The 17,648-nt window shown below is 41.6% G+C and overlaps 1 protein-coding gene and 1 long non-coding RNA gene across 3 annotated transcripts in view; one reads left to right on the top strand and one right to left on the bottom strand.

Annotated features, from left to right (window-relative positions):
• Window positions 1–1,380: 1,380 nt before the first annotated feature.
• Window positions 1,381–16,196, top strand: LOC131392887 (uncharacterized). Its single transcript, XR_009215803.1, has 3 exons — window positions 1,381–1,558; window positions 11,366–11,464; window positions 15,716–16,196. It is a non-coding gene; the product is annotated as an uncharacterized LOC131392887 (long non-coding RNA).
• Window positions 9,789–17,648, bottom strand: part of NRCAM (neuronal cell adhesion molecule) — a 272,550-nt gene continuing 264,690 nt past the window's right edge. For both annotated transcript variants that reach the window (XM_058523123.1, XM_058523116.1), the window contains one exon: window positions 9,789–11,421. In XM_058523123.1, coding sequence (XP_058379106.1) covers window positions 11,184–11,421 — 238 coding nt within the window. In that variant the 3' untranslated portion in view covers window positions 9,789–11,183. The remainder of the gene's footprint in view (window positions 11,422–17,648) is intronic.

Genomic DNA, 17,648 nt, shown 5'->3' with positions numbered 1-17,648 from the left:
AGGCAGCATAGGCAGACTTGCACACCCTCACAGACCACCTACACTAACGTGGCTGGGCAGTTACCCCTCACAAGATCCAAGGCCCAGCCTTATCTGTCAAATTTCTGGGCATCATCTGGTCCTCTAGGGGCTGAGAAATTCCCCCAACAGTCGAACATCAGTTACTCACCATTACACCACCCACCACACTCAGACAGGCACAACACATGCTCGGACTCTTCACGTTCTGGAGGCAACACTGTTACCCTTCATCTCTCACGAGTTCTTCAACCTATATACACAATCACACGCAAGCCTGCCACCTTCCATTGGGACGAAGCCCAACAGTGGGCTTTGGAAGCTGCTAGGCGGGCAGTCTACCTGGCTTCCTAAGGGGTTTTGGACGAAGTGCCTGCCCCCAGCAGCAGCCTGAAATACTCCCCTTGAGCACCAGCTTTCTGCGTCCTACTGGGCTCTTACAGCAACTGAGGCCCTAACCAGCCCGCACCCAGTACTACTCTGTGCCCAAGTTCCTATAACGCTCTGGGTTAGAGAGGCCTCAGCAGAAGCTCCGCACGGCCACTGATGCCTCCTTGGTAAAACGGAAACAGTACCTTCAGGAGAGGGCTAAACCTCACGTCAAGGGCCTTTCCAAATTACAGGCAGATGTGGCTTCCCCCATGCTCAGCCCCTCGCCTGAGCGCCTTGAGGAAATGACAGCAGCGCCCCCTGCTTCCTCCTCCCCTGGCTATTTGGAGAGCTCCCTGGGACCAACTGTCTGAGATGGACAGGGAGTCTGTGTTCTTCACCAATGGCAGCGCCACCATTGCAGGCAAGGCAGCTCGCTGGGGGGCTTCGCACTCCACCCGGCCTCAGGGACCTCCTACTCAAGGAGGGCGCTCCCGGCTCACCCCAACTGACGAACCTGTAGCTGTTCACCTAGCCCTCAAGGACACCATAAAAAGGGGCCTTTTGCAGATCCACGTTTTCACAGACTCCTGGGCCATTGCTAATGACCTTGTGGTTTGGTCTGGCCAACGGCTAAGGGACGATTTTCTCATACAAGGCAAGCCCATCTGCATGCCCAGAAATGGAAGGAATTAGCAGAGTCCCCAATGCCTGTTACTGCTGCTCATGTTTCCGCTCACACTCACCCTCTACACCAGAAGCCGTTTTCAACAATAACGCAGACTCCCTCACTAAGCCCTCCACATTCTGCCCCGTGCAGACGCCTCAGGGTACCGACCCTTCCTACCAACTCACAAAATGGGCCTGCACAACCTCTGGTCACATCGCACATTTCATGCCTTAAGAACCTGGGCTCAAGGGAGGGGCCTCCTTCCCTGCGGCAGCCAAGATTGGGATAGACAAGTGCATTCTCTGCTCCCAAACACAACAACGGAGGCTGTCCAGATGGGGACAGATTCCCTGGGGAGACCGACCACACTCCTGCTGGCAGATTGCTTTCCTTGGCCTACTGCCCCCTTCTGCGGGGACTTCCAGACACACCCTCACAATCATCAATACTTACCTGAGACTCCTCTTGGCGACCCCCACCTGTAATTCCTCTTCCAAACAGGTACTCTCTTTCCTTCCTAAATTTATTCTCGTTCCCTTTGGATTGACAGACCAGGGTACCAAGGGACCAGGGTATTGACTCCGACCACAGTACTCATTTACCTCTCAGGAGACTCACCAGTGGGCTCTCCAACATAATATTCTTTGCCACTTCCATCTGGGTTACTGCCCCAGGCAGCTGGCCCCATTGAGCATCATCATGGCCTTCTTAAAGAGATATTCCTTAAATTACTTTCAGGCAAGTGGTCCCAAAAATGGATGGAACTCTCGCTCCAGGCATTTCTAGCCAACGGTATCACTATCAAGAGGCTGAGACCAGCACAAACCACACCTATTATTGTAAATAAAGTTTTATTGGAACACAGCCACACCCATTTGCTTAAGTATCTTACACATCTTAAAAAGTCTGTGGCTGCTTTTGCTGCACAGCAGCAGAGCTGAGTAATTGCAACAGAGGCCATATGGCTTCTTTCAAAGCCTCAATTATTTGCTATCTGGTCCTTTAAAGAAAATGTCTGCCAACGCTGCTCTATTGTGTAGAGTTTGGCTTGCAGGAGGGCAAGAGGGGCAGGCAATATAGTTGGGAGACTGGAGATAAAGAGATGTGCACGTACTCAACAAAACCTAGAGGACCGGCTGTTGGGTTTGTTGGGGTAGGGAAGGAAAAACAGTGACTCCCCCGGGTTTTGCCTGGAGCCAGCGTGGTACCATTTACTGAGACTGGGTGCACTGGAGAAGGGAAGAGTTAGAGAGCATAAAACAACTCAAGACAAATTTTGAACGGGTTAATTCAGAGCTGGCAATTAGACCTCATTTGGACGGAGAATCGAAAGCTAGGAGACAGGATGCTGTTTAGGACTAGGAGAGCAAATGGGAGAGATACCAGGAAGAAGAAAGGGAGGCAGTGAAAAGCCTGAGAGAGAAAAATAAGAAAGAGAGAGAGAAGAGGGATGGCATGAAGCGCCAAGCTGGAGACACCAACTAACTGGGGTTTCAGAGAAGCCCCACAGGTAGCCTTGCCACACAGAGAAGTTAGGAAGGGACTGTCTCTCAGGCCTTGGGGAACCCACCCAGGGAAGTCTGGGTGTAGACTAGAGCAGACATACAGACTCAGATGCCTCACAGACAGCCATCAACCCCACAACTGGGCGGGGTGGGACAGAGATGGCTCCTGGCAGTCCTTTCTCTAGAAGACAGGCCTGGGTCCTGACCCCTTGCATTTACCACACGCAGACAGGAGCAGAGCCAAATGCCCCTTGCACCCTGGCCCCTCTTTGGGCAGGCAGACCAGAGAGAAAGAGAGAACAAAGAAGAGAGGAGTCACTTAGGCCAGTTCATTTTTTCTTTTTTTCCTTTCAAAACCAACTGTATTGAGATCTAACTACATACAATAAAACAGACCCATTTTAAGTATATACTTTTGAGTCCTGACAAATGATCACACGCCTGTAAACACAACCATAATCAAAATATCCACCATTTCCATCATCCCTAAAGGTTCCCTCAGCCCCTTTGTAGTAAATCCCTCCCCCTCCCCGGCCCCAGGCAACCCCTGAGCTGCTTTCTGCTATTATAGACTAGTGTTGCCTGTTCCAGTGTTTCATATACTAAATGAAACTGTTTTGTTTGGCTTCTGTCACTCAGCAGAATGAGTTACCTGTATCAGTAGTGTACTCCTTGTTATTGTGGATTAGTATTTCATTGGTATGAATATTTTGGTATGAATACCAAAATTTGTTTATCCATTTCCTTGTTGATGGACATTTGGGTTATTTCAATTTTTTTCCTATTATGAAAAGAGCCTCATTTCTTCTTTTAATTTTAACATTAATTTCACGCACTCCTATTCCTACAGGGGGAGAGGGGAGAGGCTGGTGTGTAGATGAGTGCAGTGTTTCTCACTCACTAGTGTGCAGCAGAATCACCCAGAGCGCTTGCTAAAGCACAGGTGCTGGTCTCCACTCCCAGAGTTTCCAATTCAGTAGATCTGAGGTGGGACAAGAATTTGCATTTCTAACAAGTAGTGCTGATGCTGCTGTTCCGGGGACCACACTTTGAGAACCATTGGTCTGTGGCGTCTCCTTGAGAAAACAGGAGGACAGAGAGGTGAAGTGGCCTATAACGTGGTGTTGGACTCATCATAAGCCTCATTTATACACAGCCCTGATCACTTCTCAGACACATATAAGCCTAGGGAATGTTTATCTTAACAGCTTTATTGAGGTATAACTTACCACAAATTCACTTGTTTTAAATATACAATTCAATGATTTTTAGTAAATTTACCAAGTTGTGCCATCATCAACACAGTTTTAGAACAGTTTTAGAACATTTCCATCACTCCCGTAAGATCTCTCCTGCCAATTTAGTTAATCCTTGTTCCCATGCCTAGTCCCAGACAACCACTGATCTACTTTCTATCTTTATAGCTTTGCTTTTCTGGACAAGTAAATGGAAACTATGCAATATGTGGTCTTTTGGGTCTGGCTTCTTAAATTTAGCATAATGTTATCGAGAGTCTTTTATGCTGCAGCATGTATTAGTACTTTTAAAAAAAATTACCAAATAGTATTCCATTTAATTGTATGGGTATACTGTTAACTGTATGGATAGATCTCATTTTGTTTATCCATTCATCAGTTCATGGACATTTGGGTTATTTTTTGGCTCTTACGATTAATGCTTCTATGAACATTCATGTACAAGTCTTTCTGTGGACATATTTTTTTTTTTTGAGGAAGATTGGGCCTGCACTAACATCTTTTGCTAATCTTCCTCTTTTTTCTCCTCAAAGCCCCAGTACATAGTTGTGTATCATAGTTGTACAGTTGTAGCTCTTCTGTGTGGGATGCCACCTCAGCGTGGCTTGATAAGCGGTGAGTAGGTCTGTGCCCAGGATCTGAACCAGTGAACCCTGGGCCGCCGAAGCGGAATGCGTGAACTTAACTGCTACAACACTGGGCCCACCCCGTGGACATATTTTTTCATTGATTTTGGGTACATATCTAGGAGTGGAATTCCTGGGTCATATGGTCAATTTATATTGAACATTTTAAGAAACTGCCAAAATGTTTTCCAAAGTGGCTGTACATTTTATATTCCTACCAGCAATGTGGGGTCCATTTTCACTATATACATTTTTTTTAAAAATGAAAGGAATACAAGAGAATTTGAGATCAACCTGTATGAAGAAATGTATTCAAAATCCTGTTCATTAAATACTTTACGTGCACACCCAAGAGTGTGGCAGCACATTGTTCCTCTACACTGGTTTCAGTCTTGGCTGCACGTGAGAATCATCTGGGAAGCTTTGAACAATCCTGATGCCAGGCTACATCTCAGACAATTACAACAGGGACACAGTGGCATGGGTGGGCAGGCATTAGGACTTTAAAGCTCCCCAGGTAATTCCAATGTGCAGGCTGAGACCCTCTGATTAAAAACAAAAGTTTGTTGAGTCATTCACTTAGGCAAATAGTCACAGCTGAGCAAAGAGTGTCTACAGGACAAACCGAGTGAGACTGGAGAGGTTTTATGGCTGTGGAAGGAACAAAGAACGCACTGTCTGCCAAATAGTAGCTGATTATCCTCATTTACTTTTCCTGGTGTTATTTCAACTTTTTCAATCTTTTGACCATGAAGTGGAGGAGAGACAATGATAACTGGAGGGGGTGTGTGGGCGGGGAATCCAAGGTTTCAAAGCTCTGTCTGTTCTAGAAGGGAGAGACTTCGAGTGTGTTTAAAAGTCAATCGACAATCCAGTTGAGCAGAAGGGATAACCGATGGCTAAGGCTCCACCACGGAGGAGAGAGGTTCCCAGACCCAGGTGGAAGGACTGGCCCTAGAGAGGAGGAAGGCTGGCTTCTCTGTTTTAACAGGAGGTAGAGGATTGGGAGCACGTTGAGGCAGACATTTTGGTTTGCTAGCAGGAAGATGAGGGAATTCCCATCTCTGTTTTTTCTTTTTCTTTTTTTAGTGAGTTGTGATGTAAGGTTATTTTGTAGAGTGATTTGTGAGGATGGGAGGGAAGAGAGGGGCAGGGTTGAATGAGGAGAGCAGAAAAGATTTGAAATAGTCGTTGCTGAGTGTGAGAATGTAAGTTCACCTGAGAAGAATGAGCAGGTCTACTGGGCAGCGTGGAGAGCTGAACCATCTCAAGGTGTTTATGACTTTATAAGGATACAGCCCTTCATTCTCTCTCTCAGCTCCTAAGGGCAGGCAGGAGAAAGCAGACAGTAGATTTGATCCTGAGTAACATATACCTCCACAGGTATTTAGAAACGACAGAAGGGCAAAGGACTTTGGGGTCAAGCAAGAGTGTTTCAAAAATAATGGATTATAAAATCCATGCTGGAGAAGGGAAGGAGAAAAAGAATAAGCTAAAGATTGAGAGAAAGGAGAGCAGCCAGTGGGTTGGAGGAGAGGTTGTGGGCAGAAAGCAGGATGCTTAGATTATATTATTATGGAGGTAGAGATGTCAAGGAACTGAGCCCAGGGACGGATGGGTTGTCCATGTAGGGTAATGGCAAATCTCATTCTCTCCATTTCCTCACCTTCTACTCACTCCTCAACTCACTCAATCTGTTACCATACTCTACCCAACAGCCTTTATTGAGGTCTCAGGTGACTTCCATGTCTTTAAATCCAAAAAATATTTTCCAATCCTCATTTTGCTTGATTTTTCAGCATTATGTTACACTTGAACCATTCCCTGTTCTTGAAATGGTCTCTTTTACTGGCTTCCAAGACAACACACTCTTCTTATTTCTTTCCAACTTCTCTGGCTCCTATTTATTGGTCTCTTGTAGAGGCCATCTGCCTCTTCCTGCCCATTATATGGGAGTTTCTTAACAGGGTGTAATCCTCAGCCCTCTTGTCTATATTTTCTCCCTGGGCAATCTCATCCATGCTTCATGGCTTCAGTTACTAGTCATCATCTTAGAATTTTCTTTTGAGCATTAGGCCCATATATCCAATTCCTACTAGTCATTTCCACTTGGATGTCTCAAAGGTTTTTCAAACTCATTTATTAACTTGAACTCATAACTTACCCCCAAATCTGGTTCTTTCCTGATGTTCCCACCTAAGTGAACCTCGTGTCTGGTTAGACAAGTCAGAAATCTAAGAGCCATCATTAATATCTCCCTTTCCCTCAGCCTCCCATATCCAGTTTATTATTCCCATCAATTTGCTTCGTAAATATCTTTAGAATCCACCCACTTCTCTCCATCTCCAGCAGTATGATCTGGATCCAACCTCTATCATCTCTTGTCTAAACTACTGTGAAGCTTCCCAGTGGCTTCTTACCAATCTCTCTGGCTCCCCTCCAGCCCACTCTCCACACTAAATCCCATGAGTTCTGCCTCCTCCTCAAACACAAATCTGGTCATATAACCCTTTACTTCAACTCCTTCAGTTACTCCCCACTTTCCACTGCTCCTTGAATAAATACAAAAACCTGTCCTGTGGTCCTCAGGACCCACACGGCCTGGCCCCTGTGCCTGCTCCAGGCACACTGGTCTTTGCTGCGCAGCAGCTGTCCTGCCTTCTCCTCCTGGGTCCTCCTGGTCCCCTAGCTCTCGCTCACACTGCCTCGGGAAGCCTTCCTGACACTCTGCACTGCTCAGCGTCCTCCACTAATTGTTCTCGTGGAATGGCATGCCTTCCCTTCACAGCGCCCTTCCCTTCACAGCGCTTATCTCAGTTGGGGATTACGCAATCATTTAGGTGGTTATTTGATGAATGTCTGTCTTCTCACACCAGACGCCAGGCGCCGCCTGAGCAGGAAACACATCTGGTTTTGCTCATCCTGTACCCGCCCCACTTAGCGAAATACCTGGCTATCCTAGGTGCTCAAAAAATTTTTTTGCGGGGGAGGATTATTTGGCACCATCAGATTTAAGCAGAAAGGGATATTAGAAGTCATCTGCTTTCTGTCATTTTAAAGTTGAAGAAACGAAGGCCTGGAGAGGTGGGAGATTGGCGGGGGGGTTCACTTATACACGGTCACGCAGCTAGTTGATGGCTGAGCTGGAATGTAAATCCTGGTCTCTTTCTATCTCAACCTGGGAACTATTTGGTTAATATAAAAACTCCGGTAGTATTCTCTCCCTCTCCTGCTTTTTTTTTAAGTGAAAAATAAAAGCTATCTGTGCTTAAACTGTGCTTTTTGTGCTATCCAATCACAAAACATCAAACCATTGGGGTGGCACGCTCTGGAGGAACGGGTAAAACCATCGTAAGGACACACCCCACCCTCACCCCCAGCCCCATGGGTGCCGCGTGGGGGCCAGGAGGCACACTCCTCCTGCTCCCCTGCTCATCAGCCACCCAGCCCCCGGCCACAACCAATAAGAGGAAGATTAACGAGGCTCACAGTGACACAAACTTACTCCCCGGAAGCTGTGAACTCGCCAGAGGAAGTTGCAAATCCCATTTTGCAGCAGGCAATCATTGTCGCACCACAGTCTGATTATCAAGTGTTTTGCCCTGTTCGCCAGAGGCTTCGTTTTCCCGCAGTTTCTCTTGCATTGAATAAAGCACGGGTGCCCTCTGGTGGTAATTTGTAGAAAAATCTCATAAGAGTTTGGGTGAGAAGAATTCTTAGTTCGTATTTCTTTCCCCTGTCTCCACAAGCCAATTCCAAAATCAGCCATTAAAAGTAAACCAGAGCCATTACAAACCATCTGAACAAAGAAGCCATCAATGGACCGATGCTTTTTGAGGTCAGGCTTACACTTTGCCAGCCCCCGTTGCTGCATCGATCTGTGACTGATGCTGTGGCCTGAGGATACGGACTGTGACTGGCCCAGTGTGGAGCGGAGGTCCTGATTTGCTGTTCTGAAGGGAATGCTCTCCCTGGTGGAGACACTAAAGTCTACACAGCATTTTACAGTTGACTTATATCACATGTTGTTATTCAAATAACTGTGTAGGGAAGGGAAGCTCTGTGCCAGCAGAAGGTCGCATGGGTGGAAAGCTGGGACCTGTGGACAGGTAAATAAGGGCAGGTGGTGGAACAGAGGAACAAGCCAGGCCTTGGCTGTTTCCAGAGCTAAACAGGTTTGAGACAATGAGAAGAACAGGGCTGGCTCCAGGGAAGCAGGCCTGCGGGGGCCAGGCTTCAGGAAAGGAAGCAGCACCTGATGTCTCAGGCTGTTTCTCAAAAGGCTGGTAATATCTACTCTTGATTTTCATTACAGTTTTTTGATATGCCCCTATTTTATTAGCTCTGTTTTATACTGTGTATGGTTTTGTGCTTAATTTTCTCTGCATATAATAGCCTATTAAAAGCAAAAATAGAAATTTGTGCTATTTTAAAACACTAGGAAATATATGTTTGAAAAAGTTAAAAATCACAAAGAGATCTAGACTGTTTAATAGTTACTTTTTGATGGAAATCCAGTCACATCTGCCTGTACCGTTACACATACCATTACTCGGACATTCACACTCCACTAGGAACATGACATGTTACAAAAGAGAGAGGGACTTTCAAAACCACAGATTTAATTTTTAATACAAAATCTGTTGCACTATTACAGAAGTGACCCCTTCATGCACAGATAAATTTAGCATTTACTGTCATGGAAGAGTAAAAACTGTACTTTTATTGTTCTTCCCAAACATTGGCAAATTTAAAGTGACTTTTATCTTTGTGCTCTCTGATGCCAAGGCAAGCTTGTTGTCTTTTTGTATTTCCATTAGAACGGCTGATCCGTGAAAAGCGAATATGGAGACATGAAAGTATTCAGGGCCATCTTTCCCTGGGATTACTTCAACCTGAGCTTTTACCTACAGATCTCAGAGATGCCAGGTGACTAGGCCTCTGTGCCCCATAGGCAAAGCTCTGAAGATTTCATCTAGAAACTTGCTGTCCCTATGTAGAAGAGTTCACTATTTCAGTTCCACAGCAAAAAGGGAAAATAAAAACCCAAAAAGTATTTACGTCAATGTTTTCCAATCCAATGCACTGTATTAATCAGCTAACTCCTTATACAGTACAACATGAACATTGTTTGCATGTTTGTCTGTAACACCTATTAGCATATAGCATCTACACTTTAAGTGTATTTACAAATTCAACAAAATATCTACATATAAAAAGCTTTACTTAAAATTAAACTTGATGCAAGTTATGAGAAACCAATTTATTGGCAAATGAAAATGAGCATTCCTTCAACCATAGGTTGTTATAGAATTTCATATTTGGAGGTAAACCATTTGATATTGTTTACGAATATGGTAGAATATGTGTGTTTATTTTTTGAAACTGTAGACGTAATCCCTTTGACTGTTGGCCTTGTTAGCACTTGTCAGATTTCTTAGATTCTGAAATGTGTCCATAGCAATTTGCATACACATTGTTTAATGCTGCAGAGAGTTTCAAAAGCTGCCACATAGGTAAAGACTTAAAGAATAATATATTCTTGTTGGCATGCTGTTGTATGCTTTTAGTTTTGAATAACTTGTTTTTTAAGAAAATTTTCTACCAAGTTGACATCTTTCTTACTGAATGTGACATGTTTTAAAAGAAACCATAAAAGACCATGAAATCTTCATGTGCTCCAGCTGGTGATAAAACTTATCTTTGATACATATGAGGAAAATGCTCCTTAAAATAAACTGTCTTATTAATTTTATTCATTTTTTCAGCATTGCAATTTTCATTATCTCTGCTTTTTAAAAGTTACTTGTAGACAATGACAGTAAGCTAGGACTCTGAGGCGATTGTACTGACTGCTACAGAAGGCAGGATATGTCATGGAATGCTTATTATCTGAAGGCACTGCATGTGTCTCGCCCTGTGCTTTCTGGAAATAATTTTTGAAATTTAATTGGAGTGATCTGTTTTTGATTCTTTCAGTATGGCACAAATGCCAAAATGCATTGCAATCCACATTGTTTATGCCTAAAAACAACTCAACACAGAGATGATGTAAAAAGTAGAACACTGCACTGCTGTAATACCTGGAAGATTAAGAAGGCTATGAAGTAACAGGAGCAAAGAGCAGATAACAGAGTCTCAGTAAGCATCAGCAAATGCAACTGTCATAATTAACTCATTTAGCAAGAATATACTGTACATACTTTCCTAATAGTCTCCCAAAAAGACTAACGACAGCTAGACATAGAGTCACCAATTTCACAACAATGTCCACAAAGACATTGAAGTTCTAGAGAATACTACAGTAACACTCTTGACAATGAAAACGGAATTCATATTTAGGGGTTCAGCTGAGGATAGTATAAACAAAGTATCAAACCATGTTTTAATAACATACACAGGTATGTCCTTTAAATGTGTAGCATTTTTCATGCATGATATTGAACTGTATCCTGAAGAGGAACTAACACGATCTGTTGATGATGTTATATTATTCTGATCAGTTCTGAGGAAGTCAAGAATACCTATTTTGAATGAAAAAAGTATGCACTTTGCACTGCAGTTCACATTGACTTATCATTTGACTGAGTTATAGTTCTTGCTCTAACTGTTCTCATAATATTAACATACAGCAGAATATACACTTTCTGCCTCCATGTTCATAGAATGAGAAGGCTGACAAACAAGTGCTTAAGATAAACATTCTAGAGAAATGGAATATTGGCAAGGAGCTTACAAATTAAACAAACGAATTCATGGCGTTGACAGGAGAAGGTGCCTCTGAGCTTTCATTTCCTTCAGCCGGTTCTTTCTCTTTCTTGCCACTGTACTGTCCAATAAAGGAGCCATCCTCATTGAACTGGCCATTGACCCCCTCTCCATAGTCAACTAGGCTATCATCGCTATCTTCCTTTTTCACAGTCCTGTCTGAAGGTGTTCGACTGCCTTTTTTCAAAGGCTTGTGGTCTTCTGCATCACTGGAAGAAAAGAGAAAACATTTTCATCAAGGCTGGTATTTAGGTAAGATGTTTTGTTCTTAAAGACCATGCATGCAAATTATGATGAAGCATATGGAGTCCCAAGCTTCTCTAGCCAAATCTAATCATCAGGTTGACTCTAATGACTGGGATGTGGTTGGAATGGAAATCAGGTGCAGAAATGGTTTAATCATGAAGTCTTCAGTAGGTGGATGGCTCCTTATTGGGCATGTCAATATCAATGACAGATTCTGGCTCCTGATTTGGAAGCAATTCAGAAATAATCACAAGCATTAAAAGAGGCAAGAATTGAGAAAAGTTAAAAATCATCACTATTTGGAATTCAAAAGGGGGTAAAAACTATAGCAAGTAGAGAAGTTAGTATGTTAAACTGCATAAAATCTCTGATTCCTTGGATATGAATGGAAAATGATTTTGGTTAAGTGTGAAATATGGATTTTTTTTCTGAGCAAGAAGGAGAAGCAAAATCCTGCATTTCAAATAATTTTGTTATTCAGTGCAGGCCAGACTTGTAAACTTTAACCTTACCTTTCAAGAGACCTACAAATTCCATTAAAAGGATGCAGAAGAAACAAATGAAAAGAGCCTAAGAAGAAAAGCAAAATCCTTACACTGAGAGTATACAGTATTTTTTCTGTAAGAATTTTAGTTCATGGGTAAAGCTTATTAATTTAGAAAGAGACAGAATTTAACCTCGAAGCACTGCATTTGTACTATTAAAGGCATGTGAAAATATTCTAAAGAGTGTGAGTGATTCCAAAAATGTAAAAGCACATTTCCTGCCCTCATCTCTACTGCACTACTCCCTTCTCCCAAGTGTGTTATGCAGCCTATTCATGTGGCATGGGAATCTGAGGAGTGCAATTTAATAAAATTTTATAGGACTCAAATTTTTTTGGCTTATTTTTCTGTTGAACCCCTAAGCACAGTATCCGGAAGTAGGAGAGTAATCATTCTGTTTTAGAATATCTACTCACATGGTCATGTAACTAGGTACGCACACTGACCTATTCCTTAATAGGTAACATTTGGTTTTAAAAAAGAAAAAAAGGCAATGACAATATTTTGTTTTCTTTCAAATAACAAAAATGCAAGGCAAAATAGGAAACATAAACAATATTAGTAAAAAATAAAAAGGCTTAATGTAAAAAAGAGGTCACATTAGCTGCAGTATTTCACCTAGCAATTTGTGCTAGAACTTTATTGATCCCTCTGTTTTTGAGTGACTTTTTTCTAGCCAAGATACAAGTATTTCAAGATGCACAAATATTCTAACTCTTTCGCCAATAATTTCTGCTGGAGTCTTCAATTTTTCCCCAAGAAGAAAATCTCAAGATTGGAAAATAATACTAATTTAATATGACACTGGCATGTACTATTGAAAATTATCTGTTTCAACAATATACAAGTTCTTGTTACAAACTGATATTAAGTGATATTATCACCACTCCTAATAAACAACTGGGGAGGTACCACAGGACCTTGGAGTGATCTGTATTTGGGGCACTTCAGGGGACATAGCATCCAGTCTCCGACTTGTTGCAAGAACAATTTGCACATCCTTTGGATTTAATCATTAACTTCTAGGCTTTGCTTGAATACTTCCTGTGAAATATTGCTCATGACCTGGTGAGACACTTAAAATTCTGCTCATTATTGAACTCTTTAGTGGAATTGTGATCTGGATTCCAACTATTAGTCTTATTCTGCTTTGTAGAACTAGTGTTCCAAGGAATACACTACAGAAAATTCCAGTCTAAGGCATTTCTTTGATCCAGCCATATATCTGTCCACCCATCCAGCCATCCAGCCATCCAGCCAGCCAGCTATCTAATAAATATTTACTAAGTGCCTCCTCTAAGACAGATAATTTTCTAGTCATAGAGCAGCAAACAAAATAGACTAAAACCCTGACTTCATTGAGTTATTTCTAGTAAGGAAAATATAGACAAAAAACAAGCAATATATTTTAAAAATTAGTTATATAGTGTGTCGGAAGGTGATTAGTGCTATGGAAAATACAAAGCTGAGTAAAGAGGATGGAAAGTGTCAGGGGAGGGGATGGAAGGTTGACACTTAAATAGGATGTTCAGGGAAGGCCTCATTAACAAGTGACATCTGGTCAAAGACTTAAGAGAGTTGAGTTAGTCAGGTGGATAGCTGGAGGGAGAGTGATTCCAGCAGGAGTAACTAGCAGTGCAAATTCCCTGAGGTGGGGGCAAGCCTGGCATGTTCCAGGAAGAGTTAAAGTAAGACAGGTGACAGGGCTAGATCAGAGTCTTGTAGGATATTGGAAGAGTTCTGTCTTTAACTCTGAGTGAGATGGGAAGCCATTGGAGGGCTTTCAATGGATGAGTGACACAATCTGACTTACATTTTAAAAGGATTACTGTCATCAGTGTTGAGAACAGCCTACCCTAGAGGATAGGGGTTGGTAAGCACCAGCAAAATTGGGCTGTGCCCATTTATTGTGATGGTCTGTGGCTGCTGCTGCACTACAACAGCAGAATTGTAGAGTGGCAGCAGAGACTATGTGGCCTGCAAAGTCTAAAATATTTACTATTAGGTCCTTTACAGAAAAAGTTTGCCAACCCCTCCTCTAGGGGGTCAGAGGGACTATTGTAATAACCCAGGAAAGAGATGACTATGACTTGGACCAGAGTGGGACACTGCATGTGGTACAAGTGGTCAAATTATGGACGTATTTTGAAGGTAGCACCAACAGGATTTTCTGATGGATTGGATATGGAATACTAGAGAAAAAGATGACACCAAGATTTTAGGCTTGAACAACAGGAAGGATGGAATTCCCCTTACTATGGAGTGTAGCATGTTTGGGGTGGAAGATCAGCAGTTCAGTTTAGGACATATTAAAGTTTGACATGTCAGAAGAACCATTCCTTTATTCATTCTATGAGTCTAGTATAACACTGATATCTAAAACCAACAAGAACACTTTGAGAAAGTAAAATTACAGGCTAATCTCATTCACAAACATAGATGAGAAAATCCCAAAGAAATCATGAGCAAATCAAAGTTAGCAATCTACTAAAAAGATAATATGTCAGACCAGGTTGGGTTTATCCCAGGAATGCAAGTTTGTTTCAGCATTAAAACATCAATTTATATAATGCACCATCTTAGCAGAAGAAAAGAAAAATACGATCATCTCAGTAGATTTAGAAAAAAGTACATGGTAAAATTCAACACCCATTAACAATAAAAACTTTAATACATTAGGAACAGAAGTATCTTAATTAACCTGATTAAGGGCATCTACAAGCAACCTGGAGTAGAAGTCATCCTCGACGGTAAACGTTGAAAGCTTTCTGTTTGACATCAGAAATAATAATAGGGATGCCTGTTATTGTCACTTCTAATCAAAATTGCATTGGAAGTACTAAGCAATGTGATGAGAAAAATAAATAGAAGGCATATGTATCAAGGAGAAAGGAAACTGTTGTTATTCATAAATGATTTGATATGTATGCCAAAAAATCCAGAAGAATCTACAGGCAAACATTAGAATAAAAATAGAGTTTAGTATAGTATATTTTTATATATTAAATAATATAGTATAGCAATACTATATTAGCATAAAAGTCAACTTTATGTACTTGCAAACAACTGGAAAATGAAATTTAAAAAATGCTTCCATTTATGATATCATAAAAATATGAAGTATATAAGAACATATACAACAAAAATATGTGTAAGACCTCTATGAAGAAAATGAAACTTTTATTCAGAGTTATTAAAAGAGAGCTAAAAAGCGGAATAATATACCATAACTACAGACAGGAAGGCTCAAATACAGTAAAGATGTTAACCTTCTCCATATTGCTCTTTAGATGCATTTCCAGTAAAAACCCAGCAGGTTTTTATGTGGATCTTGGCAAGCTGGTTCTAAGATGTGTATGTAAATACAAAGGGCCAAGAATATCTAAAAAACTCTTGAAGAAGAATAAAGTTGGAGGACTTGACCTAGCTGATATCAAGACTCATTCAAAGCTACAGTATTCAAACAGTGCAGTTTTGGTGTAGAGACAGGCAAATCATCAGCAGGATGAAATAAGAGCCCTGAAATAGTTGGGAGATCTTTTTGTTGGCTTTATTCCTACATCACATTTTTATGCTATCATAACTGAAATCATTTAAAAAATCCTATTTTCCAACTGTTTGCTGGTATATAGAAATACAACTGACGTTTATGTTAATTTTGCGTCACGCAACATTACTAAATTCTCTTACTAATTCTGATATTTTCTCACAGATTCATTTGGATTTTTACACACATAATCATATCAGTTATGAATAATGACCATCCAAAAAGGGGCACCCTGGAAGCACCCATTCCAGCTTAATGGCCACAGTGGATGAGAGAGAATGTACGGCAACATTGGCTGTGCTTGAAAGAAGAGAAGGAAGGAAGAGGATGCTCTGTCCACAGAGTCTTTCCAGGAAAAGCTATTCAAAGGCAGTTCAAGATCATTTTAAGACTAGTTTTCAAAAAGTGGTGTGATGGGGGCTGGCCCGGTGGTGTAGCGGTTAAGTTTGCACGTTCTGCTTTGGCGGCACGGGGTTCACTGGTTCGGATCCTGGGCACGGACCTACTCACTGCTCATCAAGCCATGCTGAGGCAGTGTCCCACATAGAAGAGCTACAACTCTACAACTATGATACACAACTATGTACCGGGGGCTTGGGGAGAAAAAAGAAAAAGAGGAAGATTGGCAATAGATGTTAGTGCAGGGCTAATCTTCCTCAAAAAAGAAAGAAAGAAAGAAAGAAAGCTGTAGCGATTGTTAAGACACGGAAACCTCTTAAAAAAAAAAAGTGGTGTGACGTAATGTCGGACTTTAATCATCAGAATCTGGTTAAATGAGAAAAAATTACATGAGGCACCGGCACAGTGCCTGGCTCGTGATCTGTGCCCAACAATATAAGCGCCCATCCACCTGCCATCATGCCTTTTCTCTCCACTCCAAAGGGAAGTTGCTTTGTCAAGTTTAAGGGTGAAAGGGCAGTTTTCCCAGTGAGGGGAATTTAGAAGTTATAGAAGATGATTTAAAAGTCATGAACTTATTTAGCTACATAGTATTCAAAGCTTAAAAAAAATTCATCCACATTTTTATGAGAACTTTTAAGGACAGGAGGTGTCAGATGTTAATTCTTAGCCTAGAATGTCCAAGATTAAACAAATTCCAAAATAAGTCACAAAGTAGTATATAGAGCTACAATATATATATTTTGATATTTATATCCACGATAAAGATGGAAAGAAATGTTCACGTCGCACTATCAAAACTCAGTTCCTGCGTTACTTCCTCTGGGAAGACTTCTTGTCCCGCCCTCCTTCCATGGCACTCACTTGGCTTTGGCTTCCTGCCCCTGCTCCCTTGGCATCTTGGTTGCACCTCTTTCACGGCACTCTTCACACTATGCTCAGACTGTTCTTTACTTCCCTGCATCCCTCACTAGACTACAAACTAGTGAGATAACATTATATGAGTTTAATATCCCCATAGCCTGGCATACAGTAGGCACTCAATAAATCCTGGTTGAATGACTTCACTGTAAAATAACAATAGAAGAGAGAGTGGGAATTTTAGAAATTCTTCAGAATTCTAACATTAAAACATTTCCATTCCTTCTTAATCAATTTTATGATGGCAGACGAAGCACTGGAACATATTCTTCCCTTTCTCTTACCCTAAGAGTGAATTTTAGGGAGTTCACTTTTTATTTGACAGCACTTCATTCAGGGTTGTGCACATAGAAGGTACCCATTAAATGCCTACTGAGTATAATTCAGCAACAATGGATGAATCTGTGATTAGTGGGTCTGATTTTCCTGTGGTCACTACCCTACCACAGTCAAACCATGCTACAGTTTTATTGACACTCATGACCCAAACCCTCCTTCTAAAAGTCCATCAGTATTTATACTGCTCCCACACTGGTTTATGTGTGTAAGCAGAATAAATCTAAAGTATATAACAAACGGGACACATCTTCACATCATTCAAGCCTATGAGCATGGGTTAGCATGCCTGCAACAGGGCCGTGTTCACATGAATGACAAGATTCCTGTGCCAAGAGCTTCCACTTATGCTATGAGTTCAGGCACCATGGTCATATGGTTTATGACCTAGGCTCATTCTGGTTTTTAAAAGGATGGATCTAAAGAATAAAAAAATACTTAC

Source organism: Diceros bicornis, chromosome 3, assembly GCF_020826845.1.
Source record: "Diceros bicornis minor isolate mBicDic1 chromosome 3, mDicBic1.mat.cur, whole genome shotgun sequence".
NCBI classification, from domain to species: Eukaryota; Metazoa; Chordata; class Mammalia; order Perissodactyla; family Rhinocerotidae; genus Diceros; species Diceros bicornis.
This window is presented reverse-complemented; position numbering and strand designations above follow the sequence as displayed.